This window comes from Zootoca vivipara, chromosome 14 (assembly GCF_963506605.1).
Source record: "Zootoca vivipara chromosome 14, rZooViv1.1, whole genome shotgun sequence".
In the NCBI taxonomy this organism is placed as follows: Eukaryota; Metazoa; Chordata; class Lepidosauria; order Squamata; family Lacertidae; genus Zootoca; species Zootoca vivipara.
Genome location: NC_083289.1, coordinates 16,476,133 through 16,495,101, shown reverse-complemented (window position 1 = coordinate 16,495,101; position 18,969 = coordinate 16,476,133). Strand labels below are relative to the sequence as shown.

At 42.8% G+C, this 18,969-nt stretch overlaps 1 protein-coding gene across 3 annotated transcripts in view; it reads left to right on the top strand.

Annotated features, from left to right (window-relative positions):
- Window positions 1–18,969, top strand: part of IL16 (interleukin 16) — a 44,299-nt gene that overhangs the window by 17,952 nt on the left and 7,378 nt on the right. For 2 of the 3 annotated variants that reach the window (XM_035131849.2, XM_035131848.2), the window contains exons 9-16: window positions 713–786; window positions 1,494–1,710; window positions 2,833–2,950; window positions 7,141–7,273; window positions 9,964–10,051; window positions 10,793–11,274; window positions 13,533–13,671; window positions 17,378–18,464. In XM_035131849.2, coding sequence (XP_034987740.2) covers window positions 713–786; window positions 1,494–1,710; window positions 2,833–2,950; window positions 7,141–7,273; window positions 9,964–10,051; window positions 10,793–11,274; window positions 13,533–13,671; window positions 17,378–18,464 — 2,338 coding nt within the window. The remainder of the gene's footprint in view (window positions 1–712; window positions 787–1,493; window positions 1,711–2,832; window positions 2,951–7,140; window positions 7,274–9,963; window positions 10,052–10,792; window positions 11,275–13,532; window positions 13,672–17,377; window positions 18,465–18,969) is intronic. The other variant, XM_060282398.1, reaches the window with a different exon arrangement.

The following is an 18,969-nucleotide window of genomic DNA, read 5'->3' as shown; positions in this document are numbered from 1 at the left end:
GCTCAAGTCAATCCACATTGGCAGGGCTCCCCCTACTGGTGGTTTATCCTTACCAGACTCCCGGCAAGGCGGGCAGGAGTCAGATATAGTCTGTTGATGCCAATGCCTAAGCCAATACCACTCACATTCTGTAACCAATAAAGTTGTGGCCTAAATTTTGCCCATTAACATCAACCTAAAATTCTGTGTCCTGGTGTCTTTATTCTCATGAAGAAGAGAAGAAGAGTTTGGATTTGATATCCAGCTTTATCACTACCCTAAGGAGTCTCAAAGCGGCTAACAATCTCCTTTCCCTTCCTCCCCCACAACAAACACTCTGTGAGGTGAGTGGGGCTGAGAGACTTCAGACAAGTGTGACTAGCCCATGGTCACCCAGCAGCTGCATGTGGAGGAGCGGAGACGCGAACCCGGTTCCCCAGATTATGAGTCTACTGCTCTTAACCACTACACCACACTGGCTCTCATGGGGGGTGGCTTGGGGCTTTGACATGCAACAAGTGGGTAACTGTGAAATAGAATAAATACATCCTGTTGCACATTGCATCTGCTTTGCAGTATGTTTGTTTGTGTGCGCGCACACTCATTTATACTGAGTGAAAACTGAAAATGCACAATGGTTTGGAATCTTTGTTTGTGACATCTATTGGAGCGATGGTGTTACATATAAACAAAGCTAAGGCTACCTAACAGGATTATTTCTTTCAATTAACAGGGGATGAAATCCTGGAACTGAATGGAGAATCTATGCACGGACTCACGCATCACGAAGCTCTGCAGAAATTCAAGGTTACGTCCATCTCTGAAGTCCCGCCCCTCCCCTTGCCCAACACACACACACTCAGGTCATGGTGCTGAGTACAGAAGGTCAGCCAAGTTAGTTTGGCACTCAAGACTAGGGTTGAAACAGAAATGTGATCTTATTCACACTTTCTGAAAAAAAAAGCAAACTGAAACACAGCCGTTCTTCAAAAGTTGCGCATCTCTGAATTTTGCAATGCATTTTGCCGGCCAAATAATGAGTACCAAAACCTGTATATAGGGGTGGTGGTGCATAAAAATAAAAATATTAGTGAAAGCAGCATACATTAGGGGAAATTGCTTTGCAAAAATGTATTTATTAGACAAAATGCACACTAAAATGCTGATGAATTTTCGGGAGGACTTAAAAAACAAATAATCACAAACTGACCTGAAAATGTGGACACTGCAACATAAGATGGGAGAATTGAGAAACAGAGAAAAATAAAATAAAAAGAACAGATTTGTCAATTTGCAGCTGAGACAGAAAATGGCACAAGTACTTTCTCCTGCTTTCCGGGCAGCAAAAACACAAGAATACTAAATCAAGTAACCCAACAATTTGTTGTCCTTTCATTCCCCCCAGTCTGCTCCCTGGGGCAGCTGCCTCACTCTGCCTAATGTTTGGGTCTGCCCCATTGCCTCTCTCTCTATACACATAACTAACACAACTCATGTTGCTTCCTTGTTTCCAGCAGGCCAAGAAAGGTCTTCTCACACTCACGGTCCGGACTAGCCTCAGCACCCCACATTCTGCCGCAAGCTACTTATCCTCCCACCTCTGCCGTTCCCTGAGCACAAGCATGTGTATCACCAAGGAGAACAGCTCCTTTGGCTCAGAAGGCACCACTTTCCCCCTGAACTCTGCCAACCCCAATGACAGGATCATTATGGAAGTTTCCCTAAAGAAAGGTGAGTGTCAGAAATATCGGAGCACCAAGGAACAGAAGCAGCAGCTCTGCTTTCCCTTGGGCGGCTTTTCCCAAATCGGTGGTCATTCCTGGGCATTGAATTCAACTAAATTGGGATAGCCAGTGAGTTGTCCTCCACATGTTGTGGAATATAGCTCCTATCAGGTCCAGCCAGCATGACCAAAAATTATGGAAGTAGTATCCTAAAAGACCTGGAGGGCACAATGATTTAATGATTTAATTCCACGGTAGCCAACATTGCACCCTCCAGATCTTTCAGAATACTACTTCCATAATTTTTAAGTCCATTGAAATGAATGGTCTTGGCCAGGCATCCCCAAACTTCGGCCCTCCAGATGTTTTGGACTACAATTCCAATCTTCCCTGACCACTGGTCCTGTTAGCTAGGGATCATGGGAGTTGTAGGCCAAAACATCTGGAGGGGCGCAGTTTGGGGATGCCTGGTCTTGGCTGACATAAGTCTATTGATTTCAGTGGGGTCTACTCTGAGTAGTTGGATATAACTCCCCCTTTGGGTGGGAGAGGGGGTGCCAAGTATTTGCCCCCAAACAGATTTAATAAGTCATAGTCTACTGAGAGGAGTAGGGCAAGGTGAGGGGGAAATTGCCAGTGTTTATAAAGGGGTGAAGAAATCTTAAACCTAATTTCCAAATGTCAGTTTTTAAAAGTGGGCCGAGCAACAGGTGTGACTCCTTCCTTTATACAGTAGACATTCTGGCTATGCAAATGATGGATGTCCCCACATATACACCTCTCTCCAACCAGGCAAGCACCAACCCCACTTTTCAAAAGGCACTTTTGCCAGCCAGGCAAAAACACTCCAAGCCAGCAAGGAGGAGGGCCACTGAGGGGTGGGATCTGGGAAGGAGGGGTGTGGCCTCAAGAGAGGGGATAGTCCCAAAGGCAGGAAGGCATAGAGAGACCCCGACGGCCACATCTGGCCCCCAAACCTGATGTTCCCCGCACCTGATTTAGACAGAAAGGGAAGAAACCAATCTAATTTTCAAAGTTTTCATCTAATGACTTACAGGCAGTTTATATAATCCAAAAAAACGTAACAGATTGTCTTTGTTTTTGCATCTTTCTGATATATTTTCCTCAGAGGCTGGCGTGGGTTTGGGCATCGGATTATGCAGCATCCCTTATTTTCAGTGTATATCAGGAATATTCATTCATGCCCTCTCTCCGGGCTCTGTAGCTCACATGGATGGAAGGCTCAGGTATGTTGAGACCGAATAGCTTCTTCAGCAGGTGTGTGTGTGAGAGAGAGAGGGGGGGCAGCCACTAACTGCTGGACTGCAGCTGGGGAAAAAATACACGAGGAAATCGAATTACAGAAAAGATATAGAGAAAAGATGGTCCTATATTTGCAGTCAATTTTCATTTATTCGTTTTAGGCATTGATATACCACTTAACCGTTAGCATTTCTATCTGATATGCATAAACAATACACTACATAGAATAAAACATCATAAAGGCATCATAAAACTGAACATAAAATGCCTACTGGAATCAGTGTTTGCTTTGCACTTGAAGTTCAGCAAGGAGGGGGCCTATACAATCTCAGTCGGAAGCGGGATGCACAGGCTTGGTCCACAACACAGAATGCACTGAATGCAAACTTATGAGTCATGCACCTGAACCATGGAGACAGTGACCCTCTCCCCAAGACCTCAGTGATCAGATAGCATAGCTGCCAAGTATCCCGTATTCCCCGGGGAACCCCCGTTTTTCCAGCCGTTTCCCGCTGGCAGCCCAGATTTTTAAAAACCCCGTAAATCCCCCGGATTCTTACCGGCCCAGGGAGGCTCCTTCTGCGCATGTTTGGAGTCTCTGGACATGCGCAGAAGCAATTTCTGGCACTGCGGCCATTTTGGAAATGGGCAGAGCATGCGTAGAAGCAATTTCCGGTGCCACTCTGCCCAGTTCCAAAATGGCCGCAGCGCGACTTTCGGTGTTGCGCCGCGCCGATCCCGGATTTTTCAATCTGGGAGTTGGCACCTATGTCAGATAGTCCTGGGCCCAAGCTGTTAAAGGGCCTTCTTGGTTCTCAAACTTAATCTGTTCTGGAAGTCCATTCCAAAACCAAAGCGTTCCAAAACCAAGGCACGCTTTTCCATAGAAAGTAATGCAAAATGGATTAATCCGTTCCAGACTTTTAAAAACAACCCCTAAACCAGCAATTTAACATTAATTTTACTATGTAACGAGAACATTTATCCATAAAATGAAAGCAATAAACAATGTACTGCAGTCACACAATCAATCAATCAATCAATCAATCAATAAATAGATGAACTGGGTTCCACAAAGTCACAAAAAAGAGCTGCAAAAACTAAAACGCAAAAACTAAAACGCAAAACCCCCCCACAAAAAACGCTGAGACAGACCTCGGCGTAACACTCAAACCAGAAGTGTAGCATTCAAATCAGAAGCGTAGCACTCAAAATGGAGCATGTTTGGCTTCCAAAAAAAGTTCGCAAACCGGAACACTTACTTACAGGTTTGCAGTGTTTGGGTTCCAAGCTGTTTGAGTACCAAGGCATTTGAGAACCAAGGTACCACTGTAAATTAAAACAAGAACCTCGAAACTGATGGTGTCAGCCCAACTTCCCTTCCACACACATGGCAGTGATAAGGGCGTGTCCACACAACAAACTTGCACCGGATTGACACCAAAACAGCCTCCGCACGCAACACACACACACACACTTTTTAGGGACAACAGAGCAACCACTCTCAAACTGCCCCAACTGCTGGTGCTTTTAAAAACCGCATGCACACTTCCTAGAACGATATGAGAACTTGCACATTAGCAAGCTAAATTGTGCTGCATATACCAGTTGGGCTTGGACCGCATTGCTCTTTTTTTGCCTTCTGTGCTTAAGCTGGAAGTGTTTAAGCAACACTCACTCCCCCTTACCCCCAAAGTGAAAGGCCAGGCTAAGCAAGCAAGCAAGCAGGAAGGAAGGAAGGAAGGAAACTGTGGGTGCAACACACTTGACAAATCATGCACCACAGGTCTGGTTGCAGCTAAAGGCGCATTAGAAGAAAGTTTGTAGACGTCACCAAAGTGTGAAGGATGAATGGGTGCTTCAGACCTGCATGACTTCCACACGCTGTATATTTCGGGGATATTCTCCTGGGCAGGCAGCCCTCTGGGACTTAGTCATTTGCAACCTAATTCTATCACCCTCTGCCCCATTACAGACTGAGAGACCAAAAGGAAGGAAAATAGAATTACTGTATTTTTCCCGTGTATAAGACGGCCCCGTGTATAAGATGACCCCTATTTTTTTAAACCCAAAATTAAGAAATTAAGTTTAGTTTTAATGGGTGGTGAGGGAGGTCACTTCTGCCAATTGCTCACCCGCCTGCCTGAAACTGCCGACCGCTTGCCATGGCCACTGCCGATCACACACCTTGCTGCATAGCTGCCAAGTTATCCCTTTTTTAAAGGGGCTTTCCCTTATGCTGAATAGGCTTCCTTGCGAGAAAAGGGAAAACTTGGCAGCTATGCCTTGCTGCAGCCGCCAATTGCCTGACCGCTCGCCGCCACCAACAGCCCACCTGCCCACTTGCCACAGCCGCCAATCACCTGCTCGCCTCTCCACAGCCACCAATTGCCTGCCCACTTGCCGCAGCCACAGCCAATCGGCAGCAAGCCTTGCTGCAGCCACCAATCACCCACTCAGTCGCCACTGCCTATCTTCTGCTTGCTGCTGCCATTAATCGCACGTTCCCCCCCCCCCCGCATTCACTATCTGTGTATAAGACGACACCCAATCCTCCCTTTTTAAAGCAAAAAGCACTGTCTTATACACAGAAAAATACAGTATATTGTAGGCCACATTTACACCATACATTTAAAGCACAATAATACCACTTGAACCCACCATGGCTCCTCGCAAAGAATTCTGGGAGCTGTAGTTTCTTAAGGGCACTAAGAGTTGTTGGGAGGTTCCTCTTCCCGCCACAAAGCTACAATTCACAGAGTTCCTTGGGAAAAGTGATCGATACAATGCAAATTGTAGCTCTGTGAGGCGAATAGCAGTCTCCTAACATCCCTCAACACCCTTAACAAACTGGAGCGTCAAATTTTGGCCTTGTGGGACAGAACTTCCTAAATTGTATAGAAATTTATTTATGTATGCTACTACAGTGGCAAGAATGTTACTTGCCCCAAAGTGGAAAGAAGCAGACGTCCCAGTAAAGGAAGAAGAACGGATACAAAAACTTATGGAATATGGAGAAATGGCAAAGCTTACCGGAAGAATGAGAAATCAAGATAGCAAACTCTTTATAAAAGAATGGAAATGGTTTAATGATTATTTACACATAATTTGTAAACAGATAAAAAACATTAGCAGGATTATTGTCATAACCTGCAGTCTTATAAGAGTAGATATTTACAGGAGATGATTAAAGGAGCAAGTCAAATGAATTTGGATATGCAGAAGATATAAAAAAAATAAATTTAAGGAACTGCAGAAAGAGGAGGAAGGAAGTCAAATTTTGAAATGCAAAATTGATTGCAAAACTAATGAAATGTATAAATTTGAAAAGTATAACTAATAAACTTTTTTTTAAAAAACAAAAACAAATTTTGGCCTTGCTATTCACCTCACCACACAACAAGGCTGTGTGTGGCCCCTAGGTTCTGGGTCAAAGGACTGTTGTGGCCCACTTGGTATGAAAAGTTGGACCGCCCTGATTTAGGCCATCAATAGTAAATGCATACCCTCTAGCATTTCCCTGAAGAAAATAGGGACGTCCCATTCCATAATAATAATAATAATTTTATTATTTATACCCTGCCACTCTGGGCGCCTTCCAACGTATACAAAAACATAATAAAACATTAAACATTTTAAACAGATGCCTTCAGATGTCTTCTAAAGGTTGTATAGTTAGTAATCTCCTTGGCTCGGGGGTCACATAACTCCATATCCTCCTACATTTCTCCGATGAAAATAGGGACGTTCTGATCAAATCAGAAACCCGGATGGCTTCTGTAAATCTGGGAGTATCCTTGGAAAATAGGGACACTTGCAGGGTCTGTGTTATCAGTTGCTGGCGTTCCCAATAGCAGAATGGGGAAGTAGTTTATCTTTTTTTTCTTAAAAGGCTGCCTTTTGTGCTGTATTCAAGTCTGCTATTTAATAAAACCGCTGAACTTCCCTCCACTTGTGTTGCTATTGCCCAAAGAACTCTTACGTTTGGCAAAACAGTGGGAAAGTTGCACTGACAAGCTTAAATCCTTGGCTTTTGTAAATCCGGGGCTGTTCCTCGAAAATAGGGACACTTGGAGGGTCTGTAAATGTCTGCTAAAATAAATAATCACAAATGGATGACATCTTGGCTTCCGGATTGAAATATATAAGCTTTCCCCCCTATCCATTTTGGAAGGTGCGGAGATGAAATAGTGGAAATCAGCGAGGCATCGGTCCAAAACATGTCACTCAATGAGGTCCATGCAGTTTTAAGTCATTGCAATCCCGGCGCTGTGCAGATTATCATCAGTAGACACCCTGATCCTCAGGTAAGCTTGAAGCTTCCATATTCTGATGATGCTTGAGTGTGAGGACTGAGCCATGGAGTCACAACCGGGAAGACCCTGTTACCTTTTATTGCTCTTCCTGTCTAAGGGGCCCCAATGGACAGCTTGGGTCAGTGTGGCATTGATAGTCCAGGCCTGGTTTTTAACTCTTTATTGCCCAGGAAGATATCCCAACTGCAGTTCTGGTGGGATACAGTGCCGGATTTACGTATAAGATAAACAAGCTATAGCTTTGGGTCCCACTCTCTTGGGGGCCCCAAAAAAATTTAAAGGAAAAAAACCCTGGATGTACTTTGATAAAATAAGTATTTTGTTATGTGCAAATGGCTTTAGATACCTATTTGGTCCATAAATTACCATATGGCATAGATTCAACACAAAAAACCAGCGGCAATTTGTTGTTGACAAAAGACAGCTGGACCTATAAAGGGCCCCATTACCTTCAGCAGCTTAGGGCCTCATCAAACCAAAATCTGGCCCTGGTGGGATGCCATATGGGGCAGGCTCACACAGAGCCTTGTTAGACATCATCGTCAGCCAACTTGGCCAACCGTCAGAGGTGGTGGTTGTAGTCATAGAACCATAGAATTGTAGAGTTGGAATGGACCCCCGAGGGTCATCTAGTCCTCCTTCTTCTTTCTTCTTTGGCGATCACTTGTAGCCGAGTAAGATTGTCTTCCATAAACACGGTTTTAACAATGAGTCTGCAAGTGTCTGTGGAGGCCAATTGTGGAACCACACGTCCTTCCACAGTGGGGACATTGGTTTCCGGGCGGGAGTTGATCACGGTGTGGATTTGCCAAGCGTGCCTTCCTCTTAGCATGTTTCTCCCTTGCGTCCTGAGCTCCAGTGTTTTCAAAGGCCATGACACCTTTGGTAAAGGCAGTTCTCTAATTGGAGCGCTTGCAGACCAGTGTTTCCCTGCAATGCAAGAATCTCAACTAGATCATACGAGGCAGAACGGCCATCCAACCTCTCCTTACGAACCTTCAAAGGAGGAGATTGCACTACCTTTCAAGGGAGTCGCTCCCCAGATGCTTCGACCCTCGTAGGGTTGCTAACAACATGCGTTGGGAACCACCATGATGGAGAAGAAGCAAAGGAGCTAAGATTGGAGGTTTTAAAGCAGAGGTTGGGTGCCCACCTGTCATGGATGCTTTCATTGAAATTCCTGCATTGCAGGGGGGTTGGACTAGATGATCCTTGGGACCCCTTCCAACTCTACAAGTCTATGATTCTATGTGGCGGATGTGGAAAAGGTGAAGCTTCTCTTCTACTGCAAATTGGGTGTTCGTCACAGCGTCTTTTTTTACTTTAAAATGTAAATGCTCAGGGCTTATGTACACTCATTTACTGCTCTGTTTGTCTTTAAGCCTCGTGAGCGAAGTGCCATTTAGCAGCAACTCAAATGCTTTACATGTTGTCATCTGGTGGCTTTTAGCTTCCTGAATGTAAAAAAAGAAAGCAGTTATTCAAATGATTTCACTTTAGAATTGTTTCCTAGCAATCTATGTAAGACACTTTCAGTCTTGATAGCAGGTGGCCAGGAATGGATCTACTTTGAAACTAATGAAGTTTAACCTTAGAATCATAGAATTATAGAGTTGGAAGAGACCACAAGGGCCATCCAATCCAACCCCCTGCCAATCCAGGGGGCCCCAATCCCGGAGGGGCCCTAGAAGCAACTTGAGTCCACATTGCTTAACAATTTTTGGTTTAGTAAACCCTGTTTGAGTCTCACATCTCAAACTGATTAATTTTTTAGGGTATATATTTCAACAACCCCAAAGTCTGAGAGTCAGTAGCGCAGATGTTGTAAAAGCAGAATGTCACAGTAACCAAAAAAACTATAAGGCATAGGAAATTTTTGTTCACAACAGTGACTTTGACCTGTGAGATAATCCAGTACAGCAGTTTTAATTGGAGATGTAGTAGTTCATTTATTTTTTAAAAAATGTGATCTGTTGTGGAACAACCCAATTGAAGAACATAACAGTGGCTACCCAGACCTTGTTGCTGGTTGCGAAGGGCACCCCCCCATAACAGTTCAAGTTTCAGGGTCCCCAAAATGTAGGTGGCAGAGAAAGGAAATGCTGTATATGTCACCAAAGACACCCTCTTATCAAGTCAGATTTGTATCTGGTGTTAGTCCCATTCAGAGAAGACCCATTGAAAGTAATAGACATGGCTATTTTAGTCTCGAAGCTACTAACATGGGTGTGACCAATCTGCGGGAGGCAGTGGAAGACAGGAGTGCCTGGCGTGCTCTGGTCCATGGGGTCACAAAGAGTCGGACAGGACAAAACGACTAAACAACAACATTTTAGTCTTATTAATTTCAGTGGGTTTACTCTGAGTAGAACTGAGCTAGATACAACCCTCTGGGTTTTATGTATGCTGCAAGTATCAGGTGAAATACAGCATCAGAAAACCCCAAACCTCCTATATATTCTTGGAGTCAAGCTATGTGATGTCTCTGTTGCTCTACTGTGCTATTTCAGCTTAGTTCCATTTGTAGGGCATGAGATTCTTAACCTCAGGGTTCTGGGTTTGCGTTCCACGTTAGGCGAAAGATTCCTGCATTGCAGGGAGTTGGACTAGATGATCCTCATGGTCTTTAGCCAAACTTTCCAGCTTCCACAAGTAGCTCTGTGATCTGTGACATTTTGTAGGTTTCTGAACAGCAGCTAAAGGAGGCTATTTCACAAGCGGTGGAGAGCAACAAGTTTGAAAGGGAGAGGTACCAGTGGCGGACAGAAGGTAAGGAAATCCCAGCTGGTTTAGAAATTATTAAAAATTGAATGCCTTTTCTGACGTTGGCCCACTTGAATCGTATCTCGAAGTCCATCTGCCCCATTTTCTGGAGGGGATGTAGCTCCAGAAATATGTGATGGGCCTTCACCCCTGAAAGTTCTGGAGTCTGGCAGTATCTGATATCAGGACCACCACTGGACAGAGGAGCATCAATCTAGATCCCAGGCTTTCCCCATGAAACATGTTAGTGGGAGAGAATTCGGACCACCGTTAGAAAATCTTTAATCATTCGCCTGCTGGGGGCTGCCTGCTTACTCACAGGGGAAAGGGTGGAAGGAGCCTTAATCAAATCCCATGACGAACCGGCTCCGTAAGGCTCATCAGCTGGGAGTTCTTTGAACAGCCACTGAGACCTGCTGGAATTTGCAGCAGAGTGGTGTCTTTTTGTAACGTATTTGTCATCAGAGACACTGAATAAGCAGATCCTTTGGAAATATGGTTTGGAAATGCTTATGGTTTGCAGCTGTCCAGGTTTTTCCTCCGCTTCGTAGGGGGGCACTGTGACTGGGCCTGCAACAAATGAACAAACTTACTTCGTGGTGAGTTCCCCCACCTTTTCACCAGAAAAAAAGAGCACTGGGTTTGCCATGTAGGTTTGTCATTTGCAGTCATCCTTGTGTGGGTGTTTAGATTCTGGTCATTGTCTTTTTCCTCGCTCAAAAACTGTTCTTTGTTTTTAAAATGTAGGTGTTAAAAGCCTGGAAAACAGCTGGCACAAGAGACCTCCATGTGAAAAATACTCAGAGAGGAATAATGCTCATTCCAGCCACCGCTCCCAAAAGCTTATGATCCGTTCCAGCAGCGACAGCAGTTACAATCCCAGGCCATCCTGTGGCAACGGCCTTCCCTACCCGCTGGCTGATATGAAAGAAAAAGGACACAGCATTGATGCACCAATTACAAGACAGCCTGGCTCCTTGTATTCTTCCTCTAGAACTAGCCTGGAGAAGGATTCCTCTCCACCAACGCTGAAAGATGCTGGTCACCTCTTGAAAAATACAAAAAGGTCGACAGAGATCCTGGTTAGGAAACCCAGGTCCTCAAAGCCCAAACCTCCGCCGAGGAAGTATTTCAAGCAGGATTGCACCAGCAGCGAGCAGGCGAGCAGAGAAGCGAAAGAGAAGCCCAGGCTGCAAGGGGACGGGAGCCCACCTCCTTCCAATGCTCAGGTAAGACAACTTCCCAGGGAATGGAGCCAACAAAAATAGGAGCCTCAAAGGTGCGGATTTTACCTCCCTGGTAAAATCCACACCTTCTCAGAGCAGTGACTCTCGGACTAGGAAGGACGTCCACTTTCATTGGGCAGAAGTGATGTCAATGGGTAAGCGGGGGAGAAATTCAGTTCGGCTCACATTTAAAAGCAAATTTATCTAATTCACACTTTTTGAAACAGAAGCAGAGATGTCCTTTGAAATTCACACTTCTCCGAATTTCGCAATGTAGTTCTTTAACCAAGCAATTTGTAGAAAAATGCATGTGCTAGATTAAAACAACTACCAGACTTTTAGAGGACATCTGAAGGCAGCCCTGTTTAGGGAAGCTTTTAATGTTTAATAAATTATTGTATTTTAATACTTCTGCTGGAAGCTGCCCAGAGTGGCTGGGAAAGCCCAGCCAGATGGGTGGGGTATAACAGCCAGATGGGTGGGGTATAAATAATAAATTTATTATTATTATTATTATTATTATTATTATTATTATTATTATTATTATCATCAAGTGTTGCCGATAAATGCATATACAGTGGTACCTCTGCTTATGTGCACCTCTGGTTACATATCCTTCAGGATACACACGCTGCAAACCCGGAAGTATATTTCTAGGTTTTGCCATGCGCGCATGTGCAGAAGCGCTCTACTGCACCGCGTGTGTGGGCAGAACAGGCAGCTCCGGTTCCGGAAACCTCGGGATCCGACTGGAGCACCAGAACGGATCTCGTCCACAACTGGAGGTACCACTGTATTTGTGAAAATAACACACACAAATGCATTATTAGGGAAGAGTGTTTTTCGTAAACAGTAGGGAAGAAAGTAAGCAGGACCTGAGCACAACAGCACTCTCCCCTCCTGCAGTTTCCAGCAACTGGCATTCAAAAGAGGCATCCAGTCCTGTAGGTAGCATATATGCAAAGCAAGCAAAACAAATATATCACTGGTACAAAGTTTTGCAAGAATGTATGAAACTTTGCAGAATGATTTTTTTTAAAATGAAGTTCCAATTATGGTAAAAAATTGTAGGTAGGATTTTTCGTCTTCCACCCTTCAAATATGCACCAGTAACATCCACAGACATTTAACCCTGAGGAAGGGCAACCCCTTAGATCAGGGTTTCCCAAACTTGGGTCTCCAGCTGTTTTTGGACTACAATTCCCATCATCCTGATCACTGTTCCTGCTAGCTACGGGTAATGGGAGTTGTAGTCCAAAAACATCTGGAGGGCTGAGTTTGAAGAAGTCTGCTTTAGTTCCTTCCTCGCCAAACTGGTGCCCTGCAGATGTTGGATTGCAACATCCCTTATCACTGGTCATTCCTCCTAAAAAGTTTATGTAAACGTTCAATCATATTCAGTCTTTATTGGGTAATTCATTCTGATTTGTTTGCAGGGCTGTTATATGTCTGAGCAGTCATCTTGTATTCATCTTGATTTGCTTGTGGAGTGTTTATAAATCTTCCCACTCAATAATTTGTTCATTCCACACTTTTCAACGCATATCCCTGTCACTTTCCTAACTGCAGAAAGTCATTTTTTAAAAAAAGTGAATTTGTTGTGTTAGGACAGTAGAACAGTTTAAATTAGGCACGGGGAGAAATTTGGTGTGATTGAGATTTTAATGTGCATGTATGTAATTTGCACGTTCCTAAACAATATGCAAACAGGAACCACATCCGTCCCTTGAAGCTGAATTTTGTGATGCAGTTCTCCAACCAAATGTCTACAAAATTTGTGTATATTGGAAGAAGTGTACATAAAAATACATACATTAGTGAAATTAATATGCTCCGCATTAGGGGAAATTGCTTGCAAAGTTGCTTACTGTATTTAGAGAAATCCTGACAAATTATGCTGACAAATTTTCATGAGGACTTTAAAAACAAATCTAAACTGATGCAGAAATGTAGAGAATTGATGAAGGAAGGAATGAGAAGCTGGGAGAAACAAACAAACAAAAAAGGATGTATCTGTCTATTCTGAGCTGTAATCCACTTTAATTGCACAACCCTAAATTTCCCAGAATGCACTTGAATCCTTGTCGGAAAATATTGACAATCTGGGGGCATCCTTAATCATCGGTTCATTCTTCCTTAGGAGTCCCAGCGCAAATGTTTCCCCGCCATTCTAGAGAGCAGGTGTCAGCTTGTGGGTGCAGAGAATGTAGTTTTTGTGCAACCGGGCCTCATTACACTTGAGCTTCCTGTTTATTCCACAGGAAGCAGAAGACCTGCTGCGGCAGAGGAATAAGACAGTTGTCACTCACGGTGCTTTTGCGAGCTCTTTAGCACCCAGAGCTTCAGAGCAGCCAGATGCCTTTGTCGGAGCCACAGCCCAAGGCAGAAAAACCAGCAAAGGTATGTTTCTTTGTATGCTGACAAACATCACTTGTACTCAACTGCAGCAAAGAGAATTTATTTTGGAAGGAAATTTCTGCTCCGTCTTAAATTGCGAATTTACGCAAATGTTAAATTATGAACAAGACTGCACACTTATGCGGACTAGGCATGTATAGGATTGCCCAGTGGAACAAATGAATTTTGGTGAGCTAGCCAGTGCAGCACATCTGCTATGAAGTAGTCACACTTCTGAAGGAAGTGTCACTGTATTCAGTGGTGGTTACTCCCAGGTAAGTGTGTAGGAAATCAAAGCTGCATGGTTTTCAGTGAGACATGCAACAGAATCAAATGCATGGAAGGAACTGTGTCTTACCCGTGCACAGGACTGCAGCCTTACCGTGCGATCCTGCGCATGTCCCCTGAGAAGCAAGTCCCATTGAGTTCAATGGGATTGGTTCCAAGCTAAGTTGTAACCTGAATCACAAGCCTTAGAAATCAGGGCCGGATTTAGGTTTGATGAGGCCCTAAGCTACTGAAGGTAATGGGGCCCTTTATATGTCCAGCTGTCCTTTGCCAACAACAAATTGTCGCTGTTTTTTGTGTTGAATATATGCTATATGGTAATTTATGGACCTAATAGGTATTTGCACATACAGAATGTAGGCACCCCATTTATAGAAATGGGCAAACCAGTGATATTTTAGGGAGCAGGCTAGCAGGCTTGGCCCATTACTTACATCATAGCAGCCTACACAACACAAAACTCTGTGGCTGTATGTAGGTTTTATTTATTTGTTTTTTTATCTTATATTTTGGAAATGTACATTCAGGTTTTTTTTTCCTTTAATTTTTTTGGGGTCCCCAACTAAGCTATAGCTTGCTTAGCTTATACGTAAATCCGGCACTGTTAGGAAGGCAGCCTTAATCACAGCTAACTTTTGGTGTAGAAAGATAAATGGCAGCAAAAGTGGAACATGATCTTGAGGAATGGACGGTTTATTTATTCTTACCATGTGTTCTGTGGAGACTTTTGCGATATGGCGCTTTTAAGATCTGTTTTGGAGATTGTTCTGCATAGGTCATTTTTAATATACCTGCTGTTATTTTGATGATTTATTTTCTACTCTACTTCATAAACATATACTGGGAAGTGGTGTATAAATCCATAAACCTTGGTTTGTTTCTCACCCTCCCTTAACCCAAAACACCCAGGGAGGAGCAAACTGGGGGCCAGGACATCTGTGCAGCCATCTGGCTTACCATGATATATGCTCCATAATTTTCTCTCTCTATCCTAACTCACGAGGTTGTTCTTATGTTCACCGTTCTGAGGTCCCTGGAGGGCTGTTGGAGTAGAAGTGGCATAGAAAAATCTAAATGCAATTAGAAAAATCTAGACCACTCTCTCTATCCCCCCCAAAGATACTAGAGCTATTTTAAGTCTCTTTAAAAAATAAATAAATAAAACTTGGATCTTTTTTTTTTATTAAAAAAAATAAAACAAAGTTAGAGGAGGCATAAGCAGCTGAGTTGGTATTATAACGAATATTTATTCATATGAAGTAGCCTTAACTTAGATGCTATAGAGGGCGTTGCTCATTCAGGAAAATGAATGGCCCCCCAAATGAAAACATATGTAGCGTTCCGGCGTTCATTTCCTGTTGCAGTAGACTGGAGGGAGGGAGGACAGTAGCTCAGACACAGCTGCAGAAAACTCACCCTGTTGTAAACTGAAATCTACTTGTCCCACGGAAGAAGCAGGACTGAGGGAGAGTTCACCTCACCGCCCCCTTGTGGTGGACTTGTGAGTTTGTGAAGGCATTTCGTAATAAATGAATGAATGAATGAATGAATAAATAAATAAATAAATAAATAGTGATGCAATTTCAAGGGTCGCTCAGATAGAATCAGACCGAGATTATAATATATAATAATAATACCTTTATTGTCATTGTGCAACCTGTGTACAATTGTACCTGTGCACAATGAAATTAAACGAGCCTGCCTCCCTCCCCCACCCACCCAAACACTCAATCTCTTATCAAACAACACACCACCTCACAAGTCAATTTCGCTATGTTATTTTCCGTTCAACAGCCTAACAGCCCACAGATAGAAGCTATTTTTTAGCCTGTCAGTATGGCTGATTATACTCCTATATCTCATATAATATAATATAATATAATATAATATAATATAATATAATATAATATAATATAATATAATATAATATAATATAATATAATATAATATAATATAATATAATATAATATAATATAATATAATATAATATAATATAATATAATATAATATAATATAATATATTATATTATATTATATTATATTATATTATATTATATTATATTATATTATATTATATTATATTATATTATATTATATTATATTATATTATATTATATTATATTATTATTATATTACGGTATATTAAGTGTTATTAAGTGTATTATATTATATTATATTATATTATATTATATTATATTATATTATATTATATTATATTATATTATATTATATTATATTATATTATATTATATTATATTATATTATATTATATTATATATTATATTATATTATATTATATTATATTATATTATATTATATTATATTATATTATATTATATTATATTATATTATATTATATTATATTATATTATATTATATGTCTTAGGACGTAGCATGGGCATCCTTTGATTCTAGCTCTTCCCTCTGGAAAACGCAATGGGTGAGAATTTCAAGCTAGCAGATTTGGGTCTAAGAACCAGGAGAGAGGCTTGCAACATCGTTGTTCCTCCAGCACCTCTTGCATCTGCCACCAGAGACAGGGGCTATGGGCAGCGGCAGCCACTCAATGAAGAAGTCATGGCTTGCATGGGGAAAACCTTTAGCTGCTTCAGTAGTCAGCTCTAGGCCAGGAGACTCGGCTGTAGAATGGAGCTTTTGTTGGAACATTGGAGAACAAGGGGAAGAAACAGATACATTTTTTTTGCCCTACTGCATCATTATCTGTTTTACTGTGTTTGTAACTTGGGTTAGTAGATGGGGTGGTGTATAAACAAACAAACAAACAAACAAACAAACAAACAATCTCTTTTAACTCTACAATCATATTGACTCAAATTTAAAAAGAGTTGAAATCATATGTGATCATGGCCACAGGTTTATGCAGCAGGGGGACAAGGGAATTTGATTCAGTTTGTGTCTAAAGGCAAACCTATTTATTTCACACTTTCCAAAACAATACCGAAATGCAGGCATCCTTTGAAATTCGTACTTCTCCCAATTTTGCAATGCAGTTCTTCAGCCAGGTAATGTGTGCAAAAGTGCATTTTTTGGGGGGGGGCAAAGTTTGCATAAAAACGCACAGATTAATGAAAGTAACAGACAGAAAGGCATCACATTCAGGGAAAACGCTTTGCAAAAATGCGTACATGAGGCAAAATTGCACACAAAAACGTTCGCGTTAGGAGAAATTCACACTAAAATGCTAATGAATTTTCAGAAGGACTTGCAAAGTGATGTGGAAATGAGATCTAAGCTTGAGACTAGAACAATGAGAAACTGAAAAACAATAAAATTGACTTGTTGATTCCTATCTGTGTTAAATCTTGGAATGAAATGAACATCCCTCTGCACTGTTAACCATTATGGTGCATTTATAGGAATGCACGATGCTCCTGTTAAGTCACATTTTCCCCCAATACAGGGAAGACTCTTTCACCAACTCAACGGCCTGTGCTCAGAAGGCAGGCACGGGTAGATTATAGCCTTGAGGCTACAACTGAAGACCCTTGGGTTCGAATTTCGGACTGCATCAAAAGCTTGTTTAACCCCAGCATGTCAGAAGGCAGCTGCCCCTTAAACTTGCACCCAACCATGGACCCAAATGAAGGAAACCAAACCTCTAGCTGCTCGGAAGCAGCCCTGCAGAGATCAGACACGGAAGAGGGTGACTCAAAGGCACCCAGGTCATCCGATGAAGGCGACTTTGCTAAGAAAGGGCCGCCAGTAGCCCCTAAGCCAGCCTGGTTTCGTCAGAGCCTGAAAGGGTTGGAGAAAGGAAATTCTGATGCAGCAGCCGCCAGAAGCACGGCTGAACACCAGAGCGTCTCTGACAATGAAGTGGGTTGTACTTCGAAGATAATCCGGGCCTCGCCTAGAGGGTCTTCAATAAAGCAAAGAATAAGCTCATTCGAAAGTCTGGGCACTCCTCAGTCTCCAGAAAGAGGAAACAGAAAACTTCTATCAATGCCGAACGAAAGATCTTCCAATAGGAGGGAGTCAAACTCAGTCACGGTTCATCCTAAACAAGTTCCCAGTGAGAGTGTTGACTTTCAAGGTCCTGAACTCATCCACCCTCAGCCATATCCTGATGTCACTGGCCTAGATTCGTTGTCTTGTTCAAGAGGGGACTATGCCCCGAGTCCAAAAGCGTGTAGCAGTAGCCCCACTGAATCTTCCTTGACATCAACACCATTACAAGGTGCGGAGCCCATCTCACAAGTCGCCAAAGCACCCAGCAAAAGAGCCCGGAGTTTCCCACTTACCTCGGCCCAATCTTGCGAGATGCAGAAAATGGACGGAGAGAAATGCAGCAAGATCTATTCCATCAGCAACCACTTCTCATCGGCTCTAATGAAATCGTTGCATTCCCTTCCTCAGTCCCCGCTGTGTTCTGGAAAAAACCCACGGAGGGCACACAATGGGTCACCAACCCCCCAAACAGAAGAAAATGGGACAACTCTCCTACACACGCATGAAGCTCATTCTTCGGATACCAGCTTTTCTCTTAAGTAAGACCTTCCTACTTGGGATTTTTACATGTGTGTTTCTGATCAGTGAGCAATTTCCTGTGTGCCATCAGTTACTCTATAGGGATTGGGGTTCTAGGGCCCTTCAGACGTTCGGTGGACTCTCATATTCCACCAGTCCCAGCCAGTATGGCCAATGGGCAGGGATGAGGGAAGCTGCAGTCCGACAACATATGGAGGGTTACAGGTTCCTCATTCCTGCTTTACAGTTTAGGCCAGAGATGGGCAGACGACAGCCCCCCAGAAGCCACCTCTGGGTCCCATATCCTGTCTTGACCTCCCTATCACATTTTAATCTGAGTTTCATTCATAACAATGTTTCCCAAACTTGGGTCTTCAGCTGTTTTTGGACTACAACTCCCATCATCCCTAGCTAGCAAGACCAGTGGTCAGGAATGATGGGAACTGTAGTCCAAAAACAGCTGGAGACCCAAGTCTGGGGAAAACTGAATATTTTCAGGTTCAGAAAGTGGGGGGGGGAGTGACC